Source organism: Leucoraja erinacea, chromosome 27 (genome assembly GCF_028641065.1).
Source record: "Leucoraja erinacea ecotype New England chromosome 27, Leri_hhj_1, whole genome shotgun sequence".
Classification (NCBI taxonomy): domain Eukaryota; kingdom Metazoa; phylum Chordata; class Chondrichthyes; order Rajiformes; family Rajidae; genus Leucoraja; species Leucoraja erinaceus.
Window position 1 is genome coordinate 29,793,686 of NC_073403.1, and position 21,772 is coordinate 29,815,457.

Genomic DNA, 21,772 nt, shown 5'->3' on the forward strand with positions numbered 1-21,772 from the left:
GCTCGGGGCGGGCCAGATAATTTTGGGTTACAGGCCGCATTCGGTTGCCGACCCCTGACCTAAACCTTCAACTTTTTTCCATTCTGTTGAAGCATTTAGGAGATCAACTAATTCAGAAGGTCAACTGTGGGAAACTCGAGTGCAGAGAATAAAGAGTCAGTTAGCTCGAGTTGGCATTCTTCTGAGGTGAAGTCATTGTTTAATTTCTGGAGCAGCTGAACAAGACAATGCTGAGGCACAAACAAATCAGGGGAATTTTTCAGATCAGTGATGGGATCAAAAGAAAAGTATTCTTGGTGACGCCATCGTACTTAAAGTAAATGTTTTGCAAATGTTTCCACAAGCGGGGACAATTTGTCGACCCAGTGTGTAACGCCACGCAGCATTTAGCATCTGGGTTTTACATCAGAAGGAGCACATAGTATTCAGTTACTTTTTGATCATGGAGGGTCAGGGCCAAACGCTGCAGTTGGCAAATTTGTTTGCGCTGAACACAAATTTTCGTCAATAAATAAAGATCAGAATGGTCAGAGCTCAAAATGTTGAACAATGGACCAAAAGGGAGGGAGGAAAGGGGATTAACGGAAGAAAGGATAACATCTGGTGGATTTTAATGCCTAGAGGCTGTAGCATGAAGTATTTCACAGTTACGGAGTCTTAATCAGTCTGGTCGCCCCATTACAGGAAGGATGTGGTGGCTTTGGTATGGGTGAGGAGGAGGTTTAGCAGAATGATGCCTGGATTAGAGGGGATTAGCTATGCAGAGAGGTTGGACAGAGGTGGATTATTTTCTCTGGAACATCGGATGTTGAGGGCAGACCTGATAGAAGTGTATAAAATGATGAGAGGCGTCAATAGGGTAGACTGGCAGAACCCTTTTCCCAGGTTGGAAATATCAAAGACTAGGGGGCATAGCTTTAAGGTCAGATGGACAAAGTTCTTAAAGATAGCTCTTAAAGATAGCGGAGTCAGGGGATATGGCGAGAAGGCAGGAACGGGGTACTGATTTTTATGGATGATTAGCCATAATCATATTAAATGACAGTGCTGGCTCGAAGGGCCAAATGGCCTAGTCCTGGGTCTATTGTCTATTGTCTATTAAAGGAGATGTGCGGGGCAAGTTTTTGTACTCAGAGGGTGGTGAATGCCAGAGGAGATGCTGGAGGCAGATACGATAATGGCATTTAAGAGGCAAATGGATATGAAGGGAATGGATCAAGTACAGGCAGATAAGTGTTGGCTTGGGCATCATGGTCAGTGCAGGCACTGTGAGCTGAAGGGCCTGTATATGTGCTGTACTGTTCTATGTTCTACATTAAAGCCTTCAGTAAGTTCACATTGTGTTAGTTCTTTTAAACAGAGGGTGTTTAGAATAGAATAGAATAGAATAGTTAGAATAGAATAGAATAGAATAGAATAGTTTCTTTATTGTCATTGTAACAAGAACCATGTACAACGAAATTTAAAATGTCAGCCAGTCAGTGCAGCATTCAAACATTTCTAAAAGCTAACGATACATACAAGGTATCACGGACAAAGCACGCATACACACCCAACCCTCCATTCTTCTGTCGATTCCACAGTTACCACAGTCCCTTAGTATAAAAAACAGTTTTTACCCCACTGCTATAAAAGCACTAAATGTAGCCGCCAAGGAACGCAGGGGCGATACCTGCGGCAAACAAGGTGGACAATAGAGCATTTGGGGTTTAATGGAGGAACAGGAAAGTTGTGCTGCTGAGTGGAGAGTGTAAAACTGAAAGGGAACAAGAGGACAACAGGCAAACTCATTAAAATCAGCAGCAGTTATGTGAACAAGGAGAATCTGTGGGGAAATGGTGCAGGAAAAGCGAGAGTGAACGATATAGAAACATAGAAAGTAGGTGCAGGAGTAGGCCATTCGGCCCTTCGAGCCAGTACTGCCATTCATTATGATCACGGCTGATCATTCAAAATTAGTGCCCTGTTCCTGCTTTTTCCCCATATCCCTTGATTCCTTTAGCACGGGGGCCTCCAAACCTTTCAGCATGAGGGCCACATTATATATTTGGCATATTTTTGCAGACCATAGGAAAAAATAAATCACTTACCCACTCACCAACCCACTCACCCACCCACTCACTCACTCACTCACAGGTCGCTGTCGCTGCGGACTGGACAAAATCTCGTGGCGGGCCGGATGTGGCCCACGGGGCATAGTTTGGAGACCCCTGCTTTAGCACTAAGAGCTAGATCTAACTCTCTCTTGAAAACATCCAGTGAATGGGCCTCCACTGCCTTCTGTGGCAGATAATTCCACAGATTCACAACTCTCTGGGTTAAAAGGATTTTCCTCATCTCAGTCCTAAATGGCCTACCCCTTATTCTTAAACTGTGATCCCTGACTATGGACTCCCCCCACCATCGGGAACATTTTTCCTGCATCTAGTCTATCTAATCCTTTAAGAATTTTATATGTTTCTGAAAGATCCCCTCTTATCCTTCTAAATGCCAGTGAAGACAAGACCAGTCGACCCATTCTTTCACCATATGTCAGTTCCGCTATCCCGCAAAACAGCTGGGACAAACTGTCCCTGAATCGGGAGGTGTGAGTTTTCACACTTCTGTACCTCTTGCCAGATGGGAGAGGGGTGAAGAGGGAGTGGCCTCAATAAACTAAACTCAAACTCAATAGGAACCAAAGGAGCATCTTTTTCACAGTGGGCGCGGGTATATGTAACGAGCTGCCAGAGAAGGTAGTTGAGGCAAGTACTGTAACGACATTTAATAGACACATGGACAGGTACATGGATAGGAAAGGTTTAGAGGCATAGGTGCCAAATGCAGGCAGGTGGGATTAAAGTAGATGGGGCATCACCTAAGATGGTGCCTGAGAAGAATAGTGTGGAAGTGTTAAAGGGGAGGCTGTAAGCACTTGGGAGTGAAGAGAGTTGAGCACAACACTGGAATTGGAGAGAGAAAGATGAGGTCAACTTTGGCATGGACTAGTCGGGTGGGATGGCCTATTTGTTGCTCTACACTTTATTCTCCGTATTTGTACTGCAGGGAGGGGAGAGTAGATACCCAGATGCTAAACTCACAGGATCTTCTACTGCAATTGCAAGGTCCATCACTTTACTTTAGAGATACAATGAGGAAACAGGCCCTTCAACCCACCCAGTCCGTGCCGACCAGCTATCACCTGAACACTAGCACTATCCTACACACCAGGGACAATGTACAGAAACCAATTAGCCTACAAACCTGTAGGTTTTTGGAGTGTGGGAGGAAACCGGAGCACCCGGAGAAAACCCACGTGGTCATAGGGAGAATGTACAGACTCCGTAGAGACAGTACCCAGATGCTGTCACTGTGCCGCCACTGAATTAGGCTGACCTTGTATCGGGGAGGTGTGTTTGTGTGGGGCAGTGTGACCTCCCATGGTTGACAGGGTCATAGCTGCTCAAGGCTGTTCATCATGTGTTGGGAGTTGCATTTACAACACATTGGGGATTATCGCTTCGGCCCCAACTGTGCACCAAATGTAGAGAATTGATGATGCCAGTGAATTAATATTGCCATCATTGATTGTAGAAAGAGCCCAAAGTAATTTTGTCAGATCACTTTGTCACATTTCAATTATCCATCAATCTACAAACAGCAACATCAGCAATATTTGATGATAGAGAAACACTAGAGAGAGTTCTGGACCTAATTAGCTTGTTGGCATCTGAAGTATTGAGAACACTTGTTAGAGCCGAGAAGGGTATCTTGGGCTGGAATCCAAGCATGTACGTGCAGCTGCTCAGCTGTTGGATCACCTCTCTCTACTCTTGCAAGGGAAATGTAATAAACAGGAGCAGGAGAAGGCCATTCAGCCCCCTAACCTGGGTGCCATTCAACATCATCGTTGATCCACCCTTGTTTGATTGATCGAATGATACAGCATGGAAACCATCCCTTTGGCCCGCTGAGTCTATGCAGACCATCAATCATCCATTCACACTGGTTCTATGTTATCCCACTTTAGCATCCACTCCCTATATACTAGAAGCAATTTACAGAGGCCATTTATCCACACGTCTTTGGGATGTAGGAGGAAACCAGCATTCCAGCGGCGGACCCGACTTCGGAGCTGTGGTGGCGCTCCGGCGGCGGCGGCCCGACTTCGGGGGCTCGGCCACAGGCCCAGTGGAACATCGGAAGCCTGGATCGCCTCAGCGCAGAGGGAGAACAAGGAGGGAAGAGACAAAGACTTTAAGACTTTTGCCTTCCATCACAGTGAGGAGGTGCCTGGTGAACTCACTGTGGTGGATGTTAAATTTGTTTCTATTATGTGTTTTTGTTATTTTTATTATATGTTATGCAAGGCACGGAATTTCGTTCAGACCGAAAGGTCTGAATGACAATAAAGGATACTTTGATTTTGACTTTACTTTTGAACTGGAGCACCAAGAGGAAACCAAAGCGGTAACAGAGAGACCATGCAAACTCCACACAGACAGCACCCGAGGTCAGGATCGAACCTGGGTCTCACTGGTATGTGAGGAAGCAGCTGCGCCACTGTTCTGTCACTAATGTCTTGGCCTCAACACCATTCTCCCCAAGCCTTATTGACTCCCTGGCAGTTTAAATATCTGCCAGTCTCTTCCTCAAGTGTATTGAGGGACTCTATTGTGATAGACAACTAGGGAGAAAGAATTTTAGAAATTCGGAAGAAATTCTTCCTCATCTCCTTCTAAATGTACCCCCTTTATTCTGAAGCTACGCCCCTGGGTTCAAAATAGCCCTTCTTGGGCAAACATTCTCTCAGCATCCACATTGTCAATGCCTCTTGGAAATGCATACATTTGAATGATTAACCTTCCTTGTTCACAGTTTCAAGGAGTGTTAGCCCAACAGCTTCATTTATACAGTCTGAAGAAGGGTCCCGACCAGAAACGTCAGCCACCCTTGTTCTTCAAGGATGCTGCCTGACCCGTTGAGTTACTCCAGCAATATGTGTCTATCTTCATATCTCAACACCTGATTCCATGGATCAACATTGTGAACCTTCTCTGCCTTGGCTCCAACAGTGCGAATCTTTCCTTAACAATGGAAATCAATACTGTATGTAGGTATCCACTTGGGCTCCTGGTGTTCTTCTGCATAGTTGCATCAAAGTATCCATATTCCATCTTCCTTACGAGAAGGGGCAGTATTCCATTGGCCTTCCCCATGATTTGCTGTATCTACATTCCATCCCTTCGTGTCCCATGCTCTTGGAACCCAGGTGACTATAGAATGCAACATTTGCAGTGGTACTTCATCCTTCCGAAGAAGATGGTCATATATTTTCTGACAGTTGTATTCAATTCAGCAATGTCCTGCTCATACGTTCAACCCATCAATACCTCTTTACAGACTCTGTTCGTTGTAATGCATTTCGTTGTCTCTGTACTGTACACTGACAATGACAATTAAAATTGAATCTGAATCTGAATCTGAATCTGTTCGTGATGCTACCTTTGCATCCTCAGCAATGTTGGTTCAGTCCACCAAGTCCCTTCATGCAACTTGTTAAATTAAGTGCAAGTGCCTGAGGCCCCACTATTTTCGGTCTTTTGCTATGTTAGTCTTTGCTTATGTTGAATGTAATCTAAGGTTATTCTCTGGCTTTCCAAAGACCTGCAAACCACGGCTTTATCCACTAATGTGCGTAGGCACATTGCCAGCAAGATGGTGCCCAACCCAGCCGACTGTTTGCGTGCAAGTCACAGAAGCAGATCTACAATCACATATTACAATCGCTCCAAACTCTTAAATCTCTATTCCTACACCATCATTTCTTACTTTAACTACGATAAACATTATTCCCTCATCGTGTATCTGTACACTGTGAATGGATCGATTGTAATTATGTATTGTCTTTCCGCTGACTGGTTAGCACGCAACAAAAGCTTCCCACTGTACCTCGGTACACGTGGCAATAAACTAAACAGAACTGAAACTGATATTTAGATCACCAGTCTTTTTGTTACCAAATAGTAGGTCAGATCATACTGCAGAGCATGGGAAAGTGCTTATGCGTGGAACTGGTGTTGAATATAAGAGGACCATCTTGAGTAAAAACTGAGTATTATTATTATAAAGTTGATTGCAAATTTTTGTTGTACAAACTAGTCTAGGAGGCACGGGGGCGCAGCGGTAGTATTTCAGCCATACAGCGCCTGAGACCCGGGTTCGATCTTGACCAAGTGTTCTGTCTGTACAGAGTTTGTACGTTCTCTCCTTGACCATATGGGGTATTCCCGGGTGCTCCGGTTTCCTCCCACACTCCAAAGACGCTCAGGTTTGTGGGTTAATTTGCTCTGGTAAAACAAAAATTGTAAATTGTCTTAGCATATAGGATGGTGCTTGTGTACGGGGATTGGCTGATCGGTGTGGACTCGGTGGCCTGAAGGGCATGTTTCCACACTGTATCTCTAAACTAAACTAAACTAGCCTAGTTTGTAACTGAATAATAGGCCATCTGTCATGATCAGAGAAGAGCCTAATTATTTTTCCCCTGATTTCAGTTCGTTTGACCTTGAAAATGATTCATTACAGAATGTGCAAACAGCTGACTACACCTGATATCTCAGTTGATGAAATGTTATTTACAATGAGAGTGGCTGATAGGTATTATACAAACACTATACAGATACTATCATAACGTTTAAGAAACATTTAGTCAGGTACATGGATAAGACCAGTTTAGACAGATATGGGCTAAGTGCGGGCAAGTGGGACTAGTGTAGATGGGGTTGGTCATTGTGGGAAAATTGAGCCGAAGGGCCTGTTTCCATGCTGTAAGACTCTATGAATCAAAGCCAGTTGAATAGATTAACAAAGATGCATCTTTTCATCATCCCATAATCTTCAGCCTTGCTGTTTTTTTAATAATCTTTTTTTTTTTCAGTCTGCTCACTGACTAAAAACAAAGTTGGGTCGTAAGATTAACAGGTGTTGAATAGCTTGCTTTGAGTAGCCTGAAGGTATTTACATATGTACAGTAGATTGAGAATTCCTCCCCGCTGATTGAGTGATTAATTTTCCTGCCCAGCCACTCCACAGGCTCCCAAGTGCACGTACTCTTGAGTTTAGATGGAGAGGGAAAAAAATGCAGTTTCACCGTTTACAAATCCATCATCCAGAGACCGTCATCTTTCACCACAACATGGTGCATTTTGATGCTCTCCCTGCCCAGCACTGGTATTTGGCAAGGTGAATAATGTACTCTGGTTCAAGAAAATATCATGTTCCTACCAACATCTGGGGCGGCAGCGGTAGAGCTGCTGCCTCACAGCGTCAGAGACTCGGGTTCGACCCTGACTAAGGGTGCTGTCTCTACGGAGTATGTACACTCTTCCTGTGATCATGTGGGTTTTCTCTGGGTGCTCTGGTTTCCTCCCACATCCCAAAGACGTACAGGTTTGTAGAATGTGTAGGAAGGAACTGCAAATGCTGGTTTAAACCGAAGATAGGCACAAAATGCTGGTGTAACTCAGCGGGACCAGCAGCATCGCTTGAGAGAAAGAATGGGTGATATTTGGTTCGAGACCTTTCTTCAGACTGGGAGTTGGGGGGGGAAAGGAAACGAGAGATATAGATGGGGATGTAGAGAGAAATAGAACAAATGAATGAAAGATATGCAAAAAAAGTAAGAATGATAAAGGAAACAGGCCATTGTTAGCTGTTTGCTATGTGCGAACGAGAAGCTGGTGGGACTTGGGTGGGGGAGGGATGGAGAGAGAGGGAGTGCACGGGTTACTTGAAGTTAGAGAAATCAATATTCATACTGCTGGGATGTAAGCTGCCCAAACAAAATGTGAGATGCTGACAATGAGGAGAGGAGGCCCAGGACAGAAAGGTCAGTGTGGGAATTGGAAGGAGAATTAAAGTGTTTAGCAACTGGGAGATCACGTAGGTCTCCATTAATCAAGATGTGGACTCTTATGCATCGGTGAGACCAAACGAAGACTGGACAATCGTTTTGCTGAACACCTTCGCTCAGTCCGCCTGGACCTACCTGATCTTGCGGTTGCCAAACACTGGTGTAAATGAGCTGAGGAACTGGAAGCAGAACATAGCATGGAATTTCCTCATAGATGGCAATGTAACAATGGAGAGAAACATTAGCCATAACCTGAAAGCCTAATATTAAGGCATATGCAATGAATAAAAAGAAAAGGTGGCTGACCTGGTAGAGCCGCTGCTTCATAGTTCCAGTAACCCAGGTTCAATCCTGGCTACCGCCATTCATAAGTTCTTCCAGCAGAATTAGGCCATTGGGACAATCGTCTACACCGCCATTCAATCATGGCTGATCTATCTTTACCTCCCAACCCCATTCCCCTGCCTTCTCCTCTGACACCCGTACCAATCAAGAACCTGTCAATCTCCGCCTTAAAAATACCCATTTAGGGATGCCTGCCTCATGCTGGTCTCTCAACAGAGCAGAGACAGGAGGCTATAAATGTGAGGGAAATGCTAGACTCCTTCAATCCTTAAAAATATCCATTGACGGCCTCCAAAGCTGTCTCCGGCAATGAATTCCACAGATGCACCACCCCCAAAGGCGTTGTCAGTGTGGACTTTGCATGTTCTCCAATGACCAAGTGGGTTTTCTCCAGTTGCTTGGGTCTCCTACATTCTAATGCCGTGCCTGTTAGTAGTCTAATTGACTGCTATAAGTTGTTTCCAATGTGTAGGTAAGTGTAGCCTACAGGAGAGATGAGGAATATGTCGTGGGGAATGCGGTAGGATCAGTGTAACTAGGTGCTTAATGGCCAGCATTGGTAGTGGGCCGAAGGGCCTATTTCATGCTGTATGAGTGAGCAAAGTACCATTCAAAGGTGCAAACTCTATTGGGCTGATATATAATCTTTCACCAATGCCACAAAGTGATATTTACCTGTTCATTTGTCTATCTTTCTCTGCGTGATGTCGCCCACAGCACACTAAGCACGTCAAAAGTAGTGATGTGCAACATAGCGCATTTAAACATGCAAATGATGTAAAACATTTGTTTCTAAAGGTAAACTTTATGTTTGGTTTCACGCCACTGAGTTTGTGGCAAGTAATGAGAAACTATCCAACAGTCTGCAGCATATGTTGAGCTGCCAAGATGGAGTCCAACCCAGGTGACTATCAGCGTGCGAAGCACAGAAGCAGATTTACAGTTACGTATTATGCAATCGCTCCACACTCTTAAGTAGCGGCGACTGCGGGGGGCTCGGGAGGCCCCGACCACGGGTGAACATCAAAGAACATCGGGGAACATCGACGGGGAGGTTGACTGAACTTTGGTGCTTTCCCTCAAAGTGGAAAACTTTGATACCGCTGTGGGGATATTTATGTTGTCGACTATCGTGCTTTGTGCTTTTTTATTTGTCTATTTATTTATTTATTTATTTTTGAAATATTCGTATGGCTGAATGGGAAAAAGCATTTGTACTATGGACAATGACAATAAAGTTGAATCAAATCAAATCAAATCAAATCTCTATTCCTACAGCAACATTTCTTACTTTTCCTTTGGACTATCCTTGATTGGACTTTACTGCCTTTACCTTGAACTAAACGTTATTCCCTTATCATGTGTCTATACACTGTAAATGGCTTGGTTGTAATCATGTGTTGTCTTTCCGCTGGCCGGTTAGCACGCAACAAAAGCTTTTCACTGTACCTCGGTACACGTGACAATAAACTACACTCAACTGACTAAGAATAGAATATATCCTGGTTTACACAGAGAGTGAAGGATTCCCACAAGTAAAGTACTTGTATACAATGTGCAGATGCTGATTATCTCCAGGGATGCTGCCCGACCCGCTGAGTTACTCCAGCACTTTGTGTCTTTCTACTTGTATACTATGTCTGCTGATTTAATAAAACAAGTTGTAAAAGGAGTGGCCGACCTGAATCTACAATCTGTATTTTTTCCCCTCAGTGTTTACGTCGGTGAGCCTCTATCTCCTACCGGAGCGACCAGCGACCTTAATGCTGTACGATGACGTGGTGCAGATCCTGCTGGGTTCGCCAGGTAAGTGAGGAATAATCAACGGAACTTTCTGCACTAATTTGAGGGCAAGTGCTATCGTTCAATGTGAATCTTTATTCAGCTGGTAGTGCCATCGTTTATTCAATTCAAGTGCGTCTTCCTATGGATTTACCAACTAATTGCAGATGCTATTCAACTGCAGCTCTTCAACAATAATAACACTTGAACTGAGAACAAAGACAATACTCTGGAAAGCTTTAGTGGGTCAGAAAGCATGCATGGGGATAAGAGGGTTCATCTTTTGGACTATTTTGATAAGGTCCCACATAGGAGATCAGTGGGCAAAATTAGAGCACATGGTATTGGAGGTAGAGTACTGACAAGGATAGAAAATTGGTTGACAGACAGGAAACGAAGAGTAGGGATTAACGGGTCCCTTACAGAATGGCAGGCAGTGACTAGTGGACTACCACAAGGCTCGGTGCTGGGACCGCATCTATTTACAATATACATTAATGATTTAGGAGGGATAGAAACACAAGAGGTGCAGGAGTAGCATCGGCCCTTCGAGCCTGCACAATATACATTAATGTATTTAGATGAAGGGGCCATTCTAAAAATATACCATTAGCAAACTATTCTGTGGAGATGACACAAAGCTGGGTGGTTCTTTCTCATCTCGGTTTAAAGTGTCCTTAGCTGTGAGGAGGATGCTATGATTAAAAGATGCAAATTTGGTGACTTGGACAGTGTTGGGGGAGGATGCTATGAGGAATGTGGACAGGTTGGGGGATGCATGCATGGCAGATGCAGTTTAATGTAGATAAATGTGAGGTTATCCACTTTGATGGCAAAAACAGTAAGGCAGATTATTATCTGAATGGTGTCAAGTTGGGAAAAGGGGAAGTACATCGAGACCTGGGTGTCCTTGTTCATCAGTCACTGATAGTAAGCATGCAGGTACAGCAGGCAGTGAAGAAAGCTAATGGTATGTTGACCTTTATAACAAGAGGAGTTGAGTTAAGAGCAAAGAGGTCCTTCTGCAGTTATACAGGGCCCTGATGAGACCACACCTGGAGTATTGTGTGCAGTTTTGATCACCAAATTTGAGGAAGGACATTCTTGCTATTGAGGAAGTATAGCGTAGGTTCATGAGGTTAATTCCCGGGATGGTGAGACTGTCATGTGTTGATCGAATGGAGGAGCTGGGCTTGTATACTCTGGAATTTAGAAGGACGAGAGGGAATCTTATTGAAACATATAAGATTATTGGACGTGCTAGAGGCAGGAAACATGTTCCCAATGTTGGGGCAGTCCAGAACCAGGGGCCACAGTTTATGAATAAGGGATAGGCCATTTAGAACGGAGATGAGGAAAAACTATTCCACCCAGAGGGTTCTGAGTCTGTGGAATTTGCTGCCACAGAAGGCTCTGGATACTTTCAAGAGAGAGTTATATAGAGCTTTTAAAGATAGTGGAGTCAAGGGATATGGGGAGAAGGCAAGAGCGGGGTACTGATTGTGGATGATCTGCATGATCACAGTGAATGGCGGTGCTGGCTTGAAGGGCCGAATGGCCTACTCCTGCACCTATTGTCTATTGTCTATTTAACTATTGTTTTAAATTTGTAGAACTGATCAAAAACACTAGTCAAAGGGATAAAATTAAAGGAAAGTTGTATCAAAAATAACTCAGTTGTGCAATTATTTATTGAGATAATATTCCTTATTTTCCCAATTCTGACAATATAATGAAAAACCTGGAGATGATCATTGAATGTAACAATTGTAATCATGTGTGGGAAGGAATTACAAGTGTTGGTTTGCGCCGAAAATAGACACTAAACGCTGGAGTAACTCAGCGGGACAGGCAGCATCTCTGGAGAGAAGAAATGGGTGATGTTTCGGGTCGAGACACTTCTTCAGACTTCAAACATCACCCATTCCTTGCATCCAGAGTTGCCGCCTGTCCTGCTGAGTTAATCCAGCATTTTGTGTCTCTTTTTATCGAGTACTAGACTATGTGGGACCCGTTGGGTCCCAGCATCACACGGGAGGGCTGGTCCTCCAAAGCAATATTCCACCTCTCCACCAATTCCTATATTGGTGGCCAGTGGGGTGGGGGGGGGGGGGGGGGGGGGGGGGTAGGGGGCTTTCTGGAGCGCTAGTATGGGTATTGTGCGCTGAAGTAACTGGTTTCCAGAGGGCGAGTATGGATATTGTGAGCCAAATGGATTCTTGGTCTGGTGGCTCAAGCCTGTTGTGCTGGCAGCTCACTCACTCACTCACGGCTGGTGGGCTGGCGGTTGTCTCACGGCTAGTCCTTGAAATTCCATTTCAAGCAGGGTGCAAGGTCACCAAATTCAAATGCTGTTTCTTACCATTTCAAGCAGGTTGCAAGGCCACTAAAGCGAGTCATGACCGTTCCCTCATCCATCTTGCAGAGCTCACACTTCTAGGTTTTATAGCCCCTCCCCCCCCCCACCAGAAGGGGCATGGCCTTCATGGCGTGATTGACAGGAGAGAGAATCTCCACATTATTTAAACACTAATAACTCTTTTATTTTTCATTGATGGGAAAAATCCTCGGCACCTGATCAACGGAGGGGGACTCTCTGAGTAAGATGGCCAAAAATCACAGCCATACGGGGTAGCGTTTTTTAAAGCGCAATTAAATCAATATAAAGCGCAAACAGGAAGTGGTCAAGATTAGACTTTTAATTATATAGAAGGCAAGGCAACTTTAATTAGGCAAGGCAACTTTAATTAGGCAAGACAACTTTAATTAGTCAAGGCAACTTTAATTAGGCAACACAGCTTTAGCATTTCCAAACCCTCTCGCTCCTCCATCTTGCACAGACTGACTGAGGCACTCAACACTTCCGGGTTTTATAGTCCCTCCGGAAGGGGCGTGGCCTTCAGGAGAGAGAATCTCAACATTTTTTAAACACTAATAACTCTTTTATTTTTATTCGATGGGAAAAATCCTCTTGTCCTGCGCAGCGGAGGGGGACTCTGAGTAAGATGGGCAAAAATCACAGCCGTACGTGGCAGCGTTTTTTCTAAAATCAATATACAGACCAACAGGAAGTGTTCAAGATCAGACTTTTAGTAATATAGATAATGTGAAGCTCCTTGACCCTGTGTTGTCATACAGACAGTGAGCGATGTGCGAACTGCAATATTTTACTGCCTTTCCCTACAATGCCTATGTTGAACTTGAATTTTCAAAGCTCTTTGTAAACATATAAGCAGTTTGGTTAGGACTGTGGGCATAAAAGTACCTGTAATTAAACTTTGTGACCAGAGATGTTTTCCATACCGTATTAATCTGGTGAATTAATCTGGAGATGTGTGGTGGGCTAATGCATGTTTTGGGATTTGGGTTCCTCTGCATCGCATTGTTCTATTATAACCAACCCTTGTCCTGCAACATTGAGCGGCTGCCACCAATGTGTACAAAGGCCATTTCTCCAATAGCTCAGTGACGGGACACCTGTAGAGGTGTCGGGAAGATTAGACATTCAGGTGCGTGTGAGGGGAATGGGACCTTTGGGGCCAAGTCATGGCATTGATGTCGGGTCATGGGTGGCTTAGAGGCGCAGCGGTAGAGTTGCTGCCTCGCAGTGCCAGTGAACAGGGTTCCATCCTCACCTCATGTGCAGTCTAAGTGGAGTTTGCACGTTCTCCCTTCGGACTTGGTGTTTCCTCCGAGTGCTCCAGTTTCCTGCCACATCCCAATGATGTGCAGGTTTGTGGGTTGATCAGCCTCTGTAAATTGTCCCTAGTGTGCAGGGAGTGGATGCGAAAGTGGGGTAGCATAGAATTTGTGTGAACGGGTGATGGATGGTCGGCATGGACTCAATGGGCTGAATGGCCTGTTTCCATACTGCTTATTTCATACTGCGGCTTGTAGGGCTGTGATCACAATGGGTTGAATGTTGGGTTGGGTGGACGGTGGGATCGAGTGTCGGTGACATATTGGGACCGAGTCCAGTGATGTAGATCCCAACAGACATCTGGAGTGAGGTAGCGCAGTACCTCATTATCTGTTGGCATCTTGTGGCAGAGTATTGCGGCACAGACCAGCAGATAAACAAGCCCTCCGGCCCATCCAGTCCGTGCCGACCAGCGATTCCTGCCCACTAACACAATCCTACACACACAGTAGGGACAATTTCCAATTTTACCAAACCAATCAGCCTACATTTGTGCAAGTCTTTGGAGTGTGGGAGGAATCTGGAGCACACGGAGAAGACACACACACGTCACAGGGAGCACGTACATACTCCGTGCTGCCAACACCCGTAGTCAGGATCGAAACCAAGTCTCTGGCGCTGTAAGGCAGCAACTCTATCGCTGCGCCACTGCAGCTCCTATCCATCTAGAGCTCAAAGCCTCCCTCTGTGCGACTGGCTGCTCGTGAGGCTTCCACCGGCAAACCCTGTTCAAACATGCAGGAGCCGTCTGTGGTTTGTGAATATAAACACGTCAAATGGGTAGAGAATAAGAAAGAGGTTTTGTAACCAGCGCTGAATGTGCTCAGGTTTTTAATTAAAATCTTTTGTGCAGACTCGGAAACATGGTGCAACAAGGAAGATTTCTATAGACTCCAGAACCTAGCGGCAAGTTATTCACTGAAGTGAGATGCCAATCTTTGTTTGTGGATGTTCCCACCAGTTTCACTCGTGGATGTGTGTTCTACTTTGCAAATGGTGCATGTTGGTCGGCGTGGAGAAGTTGGATCCATGGGCCTGTTTCCGTGCTGTGTAACTTTATGACCTCTTCCATAACAATGTACGGAACAGAAGCATGGAGATGTTCCTTTGGCCAGGATAGAGAGCTGACATAGAAACCAAAGATAGACACAAAAAACTGGATTAACTCAGCGGGACTGGCAGAAGAGAGAAGGAATGGGTGATGTTTCAGGTCGAGACTCTTCCCCTTGCTTTCCCTCTCTCTCCATCCCTCCCCCATCCTAGTTCTCCGACCAGTCTTACTGTCCTTCTGATTAAATTTTATCTTTGTATGCTCCTTAGTCACCTTCCCCTGGCTAACAATGATCTATTCTTTATGTTCCCTGATTTTCCATCCCCTTTGATGTCTCATTTTCACACCTTACCCTTCCTTATCTTTGTTTCTCCCTCTCCACTGACTCTCAGTCTGAAGAAAGGTCTTGACCCGAAACGTCACCCCTTCCTTCCATCCAGAGATGCTGCCTGCGTCAATCCAGCATTGTGTGCCTATCTTTATGAAACAACAATGTCAATGCATTGACAACAGTTACAATTGGGAGAAATGAGTGTGTCCTTGAAGGGTAGAAAATAGTCTAACTTTTTGTAGTTGATTGTCATTTCCAGGAATTGTCCTCCTCCGTGCTATTTCCACAAACTTAATGACTTCCCCCTTCAACCCGGAGAAGAAGTGGTGGGGAACCAAGACACTGTTGCAGTATAACATTATCTGTTAATGGGTCACTAAAATTAGACACCCAGATGCTGATTTTCTACAGATTGTCCAACAGAGTTTTAATTGCTATTTTCACAACACTGTCTAGACTAAATGAAGGACCAAACATGTCTTTACCGTGACTCCTTGTCAGCATCATTCCCCTTGAGTTGCATCAAGGAGTAGCATATCGTCATATAAAGTCAACATCGGAGATGAAGCATAAAATGAGAAGCGAAAGTGGCAAAGATTTTAACAGACGTTCAGCACCATGTAATTTGCTGGGTTTTTCTCTTAAACTGAACATCATATCATTTAGAAACCCAGCTGTGATCGAACTGCTAGATTCCTGGTGATTAAGTGGTTGCAAAAAAGACTCTTCTTCAGACTGAGAGTCAGGGGAGAGGGAGACGTGGACATATGGAATGGCAAGGTGTGAAAACATAGATCAAAGGGGACGAAGCTCAATGAAAATGTAGAATGGCTCATTGTTAGCTGAGGGGACGGTGACAACGAGGCACACAATCACAGAGAGAGGGTGTTGCAGGATTAATGATTTTATTTGTGTTCAGATTTGCACAAACTTACGAAATTCTTAAGGGGTTGGACAGGCTAGATGCAGGAAGATTGTTCCCGATGTTGGGGAAGTCCAAAACAAGGGGTCACAGTTTAAGGATAAAGGGGAAATCTTTTAGGACTGAGATGAGAAAAACATTTTTTACACAGAGAGTGGTGAATCTCTGGAATTCTCTGCCACAGAATGTAATTGAGGCCAGTTCATGGGCTATATTTAAGAGGGAGTTAGATGTGGCCCTTGTGGCTAAAGGGATCAGGGGGTATGGAGAGAAAGCAGGTACAGGATACTGAGTTGGATGATCGGCCATGATCATATTGAAGGGCCAAATGGCCAAATGACCTACTCCTGCACCTATTTTCTATGTTTCTATGCAGATGCCTTGAGTGTTATGAGAGCAACAACTATTTACAGTGTAGGAAGGAACTGCAGATGCAAATGATGCAAGATGTTGGAGTGATCAGCGGGACCAGCAGCATCTCTGGAGAGAAGGAATGGGTGATGTTTCAGGTCGAGACCCTTCTTCAGACTGAGAGTCAGGGGAGAGGGAGCCAAAGAGATATGGAAGGGGAAGATGTGAAAACACAGATCAAAGAGGACGATGATCAAGGAAAATGTTGAATGGTTCATTGTTTGCTGAGGGGAAGGTGACAACAAGGCATACAATCAGTAGCAGTGAGAGAGAGTGTTGCAGAACTCTCGTTGGAGAGAAGAGAACTTTTTCAAAGTAGGCATATGCATTGGGATGCATCACAGCACGGTTTGTGAACAGCTCCATCCAAGACCACCAGAAATTGCACAGAATTGTGGATGCAGTCCAGACCGTCACACAAACCAACCTCCCTTTCATTGCCTCGGCAACGCCAGCAGCTTTATCAAGGATGAGTCACACGCTGACCATTCCTTCTTCCCCCCTATCCCATCAGGCAAGAGGTACATAAGTGGAAAACACACCTCCAGATTCAGAGACAGTTTCTTCTCAACTGCCAACAAGCAACTGAACCATCCTCCCAACAACTAGAGAGCCGGCCTGAGCTACTATCTACCTCATTGGACTATTTTTATCCGAACTTGATTGGGATTTATCTTGCACTAAACGTTATTCGTTTTTCTCTTTATCATGTATCTGTACACTGTGGATGGCTCGATTGTAATCATGTGTTGTCTTTCCGCTGACTGGTTAGCACGCAATAAAAGCTTTTCACTGTACCTTGGTGCACGTGACAATAAATAAATTAAAACAAAACTGAGGCATTTCCTAAGCTAGAGGCAGCAGCAGCATGGTGGGGGAACAATCCATGGTGTTTGGTTGATGAGTTGGTGGTGTCTTTGCAGAGAAATGCATTCAACAGTCTTAACCAATTTTTTTTTTTTTTTTGTTTCTCCCATGAAGCCCTGGAAATAATGTTCCCAATAATTTCCCTCTGGAACCCAGAAGGAGGGAGCTATTTCTCAGAAGTGGTGATAATCTGTATAACTGTAACAACTTCATGCAGCCCAAGGGCAGTAGAGGTTTGGATAACCTCAAGTTCACAGAATGGAATGAGGACTGACTTGGATTGTTTTCTCTGGAACGCCGAAGGTCGTGAGGAGATCTGATAAAAGTTGGCAGTGCCGTGCAGCGCCAGAAACCCGGGCTCAATCCTGACCACGGGCGCTACTTCCATGATGGAACAAACCATTGTGCCTCCTGCAAAATGTATAACAACCATAGGGCAGCACGGTGGTGCAGCGGTACAGCTGCTTCCTTACAGCACCAGAGACGCGGGTTTGATCCTGACTACGGGTGCTGTCTGTACGGAGTTTGTATATTCTACCTTTAACCGCATGGGTTTTCTCCGGGAGCACCAGTTTCCTCCCACACTCCAAAGAAATACAGGATTGTAGGCTAATTGGCTTTGGTAAAATTGTCCTTAGTGTGTACGATACTGCTAGTGTACGGGGGTGATCGCTGGTCGGCACGGAATCAGTGGCTGGTAATGCCTGTTTCCACACTGTATCTCTAAAGTCTACATTCTAAAAGTCTACAATATATAAAACTCTGTGAGGCATAGATTGGAGAGACAGTCAGAACCTTTTCACCAGGATGGAAAACCAACAAACTAGAGGGTATAGTTTCAGGGTGAGAGGGGTAAGATCTAAAGGAGATGTGCAAGGCAATTTTTTTGCACAGTGGGTGGTAAGTACCTGGAATGCATTGCCAGGGATGGTGATGGAGGCAGACGCAATAGTGGCATTTAAGAGGCTTTTGGATAGCCATACAGATACGAGGGAATGGAGGGATATGGGCCATGTGCAGGTAGATAAGAGGTGGGTAGGGTCTCGACCTGATACATCACCTATTCCTTTTCTCCAGAAATGCTATCTGACCCATTGATTTTCTCCAAATTCTTGTATCTATCTTAGATAAGTGATGGTCTTGGCCTCATATTCGGCACTGACGTGGGCTGAAGCCCCTGTTCCTGTGCTGTACTGTCCTATGTTCTATGGAAACAAGGCTTTTAACTGCACATCAGTGCACATGACAATAATGAATCTAAACCTAAAAAGGAGAGGGCATTAGTCACGGCAGATATGTTGATTGCTATTAATTAGCTTCTGGGAAGATGATGATTTGTAAAGAATCATCTTAGAAAAGGAAAGGAGCATTGTCAGTGGGAACAAGAAATAGAAGTTATTTAATGAATGGGGCATGGCTGAACACAAAGTGGGATTGAGGAAGAAACTTTTATGTTCAAAATTATGCTTGTTATTGCTCAGTATTTTGGATGTATCATTGAACTTGTGTAGTAAGTAATTGGTGAACTGTGCTTTGAGCTTGCAAATGCATGCCACACACTATTAATCATTATGTACTGTTGTAACATCATTAGAGAACAAGACATATCATTCATCATATGTGGGGCTGGTGGGAAATGGCACTCATTGGTTTCATTGCCAAATTTTTATTTAGTTTTGTTTATATTTTCAGGTAATAGCCTCGAAAATTATAAAATCTATTGGTTTAGCTAATAGTACAGTTCACTGTGTGTATAGATTTTCCTAAATAGTTGGTATTATTTAGGTGCAGCACAGAGGTGCAGCTGATGGGGCTGCTGTCTTGCAGCTTATCCAGGTTGGACACAGAACATAGAACAGTGCAGATAGACACAAAATGCTGGAGTAACTCAGCGGGACAAGAGCATCTCTGGAGAGAAGGAATCGGTGCTGCCTTGGGTCCAGACCCTTCTTCAGACTTGACCCGAAACGTCACCCATTCCTTCTCTCCGGAGATGCTGCCTGTCCCGCTTAGTTACTCCAGCATTTTGTGTCTATCTTCAGTATAAACCGGCATCTGCAGTTCCTTCCTATATAGAACAGTGCAGCACAGGAACAGACTCGTAAGGCCCACAATGATGATGTTAATCTGATCACATCTCCCTGTACTTGACCCATATCCCACTATTCCCGATACATGTGCCAATCCAAAAACTGCGTAAACGCCACTATCGTATCTGTCTCCTTGTCAATGCGTTCCATGCCCCCACCACTCTCAGAAAACCTTGCTCCGAACATCTCCATTAAACTTCCCCCCCCTCTCACCTTGTAGCCATGGCCTCTAGGTTGGACACTTCCACCCTGGGAGAATGGTCCTGTCCTCTGTTATTGTCTGTGGAGTCCCACGTTGACCGTGTGATTGCGTGCGTTTTCTCCAGATAGTCTGGTTTAATTTCACATCCCTGACAAGAAGGTTGGAAGGTTAATTGACCACAATATATTTCTCCTAAGGTCTAGATCATGGTAGAATTTAGGAGGAGATAATCGGAATATGGGGGGAACAGGTTATGGCTGGAATAGTGTATAAATGGGTGTTTGAACGTCGAGGGGCCTGTTTTTATGCCACTTCTATGATAGAATCACCTCGGTAGATAATGTTGATCCCAAAAAAGACACAAAGTAACTCAGCGGGTCAAACAGCATCTCTGCAGAACATAGATGGGTGACGTTTCAAGTCGGGACCATTCTTCAGACAGATTGTGAGGGGGGAGTAAAGGAAGTTGGAAGAAAGGAGAGGCTGGGCAAAGCCTGGCAAATAATAGTAAGATTAAACGAGAACTTACCAGTTTGAAGTTTGATCTGAGGAGTTACGATGAGGGATTATGTGAAGAACCCGCTCAGCACGCATGCGCGGCATACTTCAAAGCAGCGGTGTGGAATCACAGATAGACACAGTTATTGAAGTAAACATAGTAAAGACAAGGAGACATCAGTTTATCAGTTTGACCCATATTATTGAGGGTGGGAGCGGAGGGCACGTAGGATAGTAGGTGGGTCATGGCACATAACCGTGGTTCTGGCGGGTGAGCCCGGAATTCCACGACTGGATTAGGTGTTCCTGGTCTGCTCTGTTTGATCAGTCTCTGGATAACGACAGAGATCTGGTCTGGAGCTGTGAGCATGCTGTCCAGTCGCAATAGGTGTAGTGACTGGACCCTCTGTGCAGATACAAGTGCCATCAACATGAGTGTTTTGAGCATAGATGGTTCCAGGTTGAGGGATCTGGCTGGTGGCCATCCCCTGAGGTATGTCAGGACCACACTGACATCCCATATATGGGTGTACCTTGGTCTAGGGGGTTAGAGTTGTAAATACCCTTCATTAGTTTGACCACCAGCGGTTGCGACCCCATGGCCTGTTGTCCTGGAGCTGGTTTTAAATAGACAGACAGGGCACTTCTAGCTGTGTTGATGGCTCTGTAGCTGAGTCCTTCATCGTGGTGAAGGTTCGCCAGGAATTCCAGTACGTTGGTAACTGTAGCGGTTGAGTAGGTGGTCCCTGTATCCAAGCAGTACTTCTGCCATTTTTTGATGCTGGACAAGCGCTGTTTTTTAGTGGATGTTCGGAGGGATGCTGACATGGTGTCGACGGTTTGTTATGATAATCCCAGTCCCAGAAGTGGTTTGTGCAGAATCTGCAACCCAGGAGTTTGATTTTTTTTTTCATGGCATGGGTGGCTTGCGCCCGATACTGGGTATTAATAACTCTGAGTCACTGGGGAATACCATCGGAGCTTCAACAACCATGTCATGGAGTATTGGGAACCATGGTTGTGTAGGCCAGTTGGGTACTATCAAAATACCTGAAGCAGAGTCCATTTGTATTGTGCGTAGTCCCCGACTGATGAGGCAGAAGGGAGGAAATGCATAGAAGAAGAATTTCCCCAATCCAGCGCGAACACATCTACCGCTGCTGCCTCAGGGTCTGGTTCCCAAGCGACATACATAGGTACCTGGTGATTTAGCCTTGATGCAAATAAATCGATATCTGGCGTGCCATATTGCTTGATAACATTTGCGAATTTTCTTTTTATTTGTTTTTATTTTTGGGTTTTAACATCAATTCGATGTTGTTATTAAATTTACGTGACCTGGTGTCTGCCACTGTATTTAGCTTACCTGGCAGGTAAGTTGCTGATAACCAAATATGTCTTTGGACACACCATTGTCAAATTGTGTTGACCAATTTGTCGAATGATACCGATTTTATGCCGCCCATATGGTTAATGTAGGCCACCATCGTAGTATTATCTATTTGTAACCGTACATGCAAGTGATGCATATTTATGCATATGCTTTTAAACCATAAAAGTCACCCAACATCTCTAGATAATTAATGCTCAGTGTAAGTGGTAACGATGACTCTGGGTTAGTCCATCTACTACTTGTGCTGGATATAGAGTTAGTTGCTCCCCAGCCTTGAGCACTGGCA

General features: G+C 44.7%; 1 protein-coding gene across 1 annotated transcript in view; it reads left to right on the forward strand.

Annotated features, from left to right (window-relative positions):
- Positions 1-21,772, forward strand: part of fam171a2a (family with sequence similarity 171 member A2a) — a 281,015-nt gene that overhangs the window by 138,537 nt on the left and 120,706 nt on the right. The window contains exon 3 of the mRNA XM_055657354.1: positions 9,953-10,045. Within this exon, the coding sequence (XP_055513329.1) occupies positions 9,953-10,045 (93 nt within the window). The remainder of the gene's footprint in view (positions 1-9,952; positions 10,046-21,772) is intronic.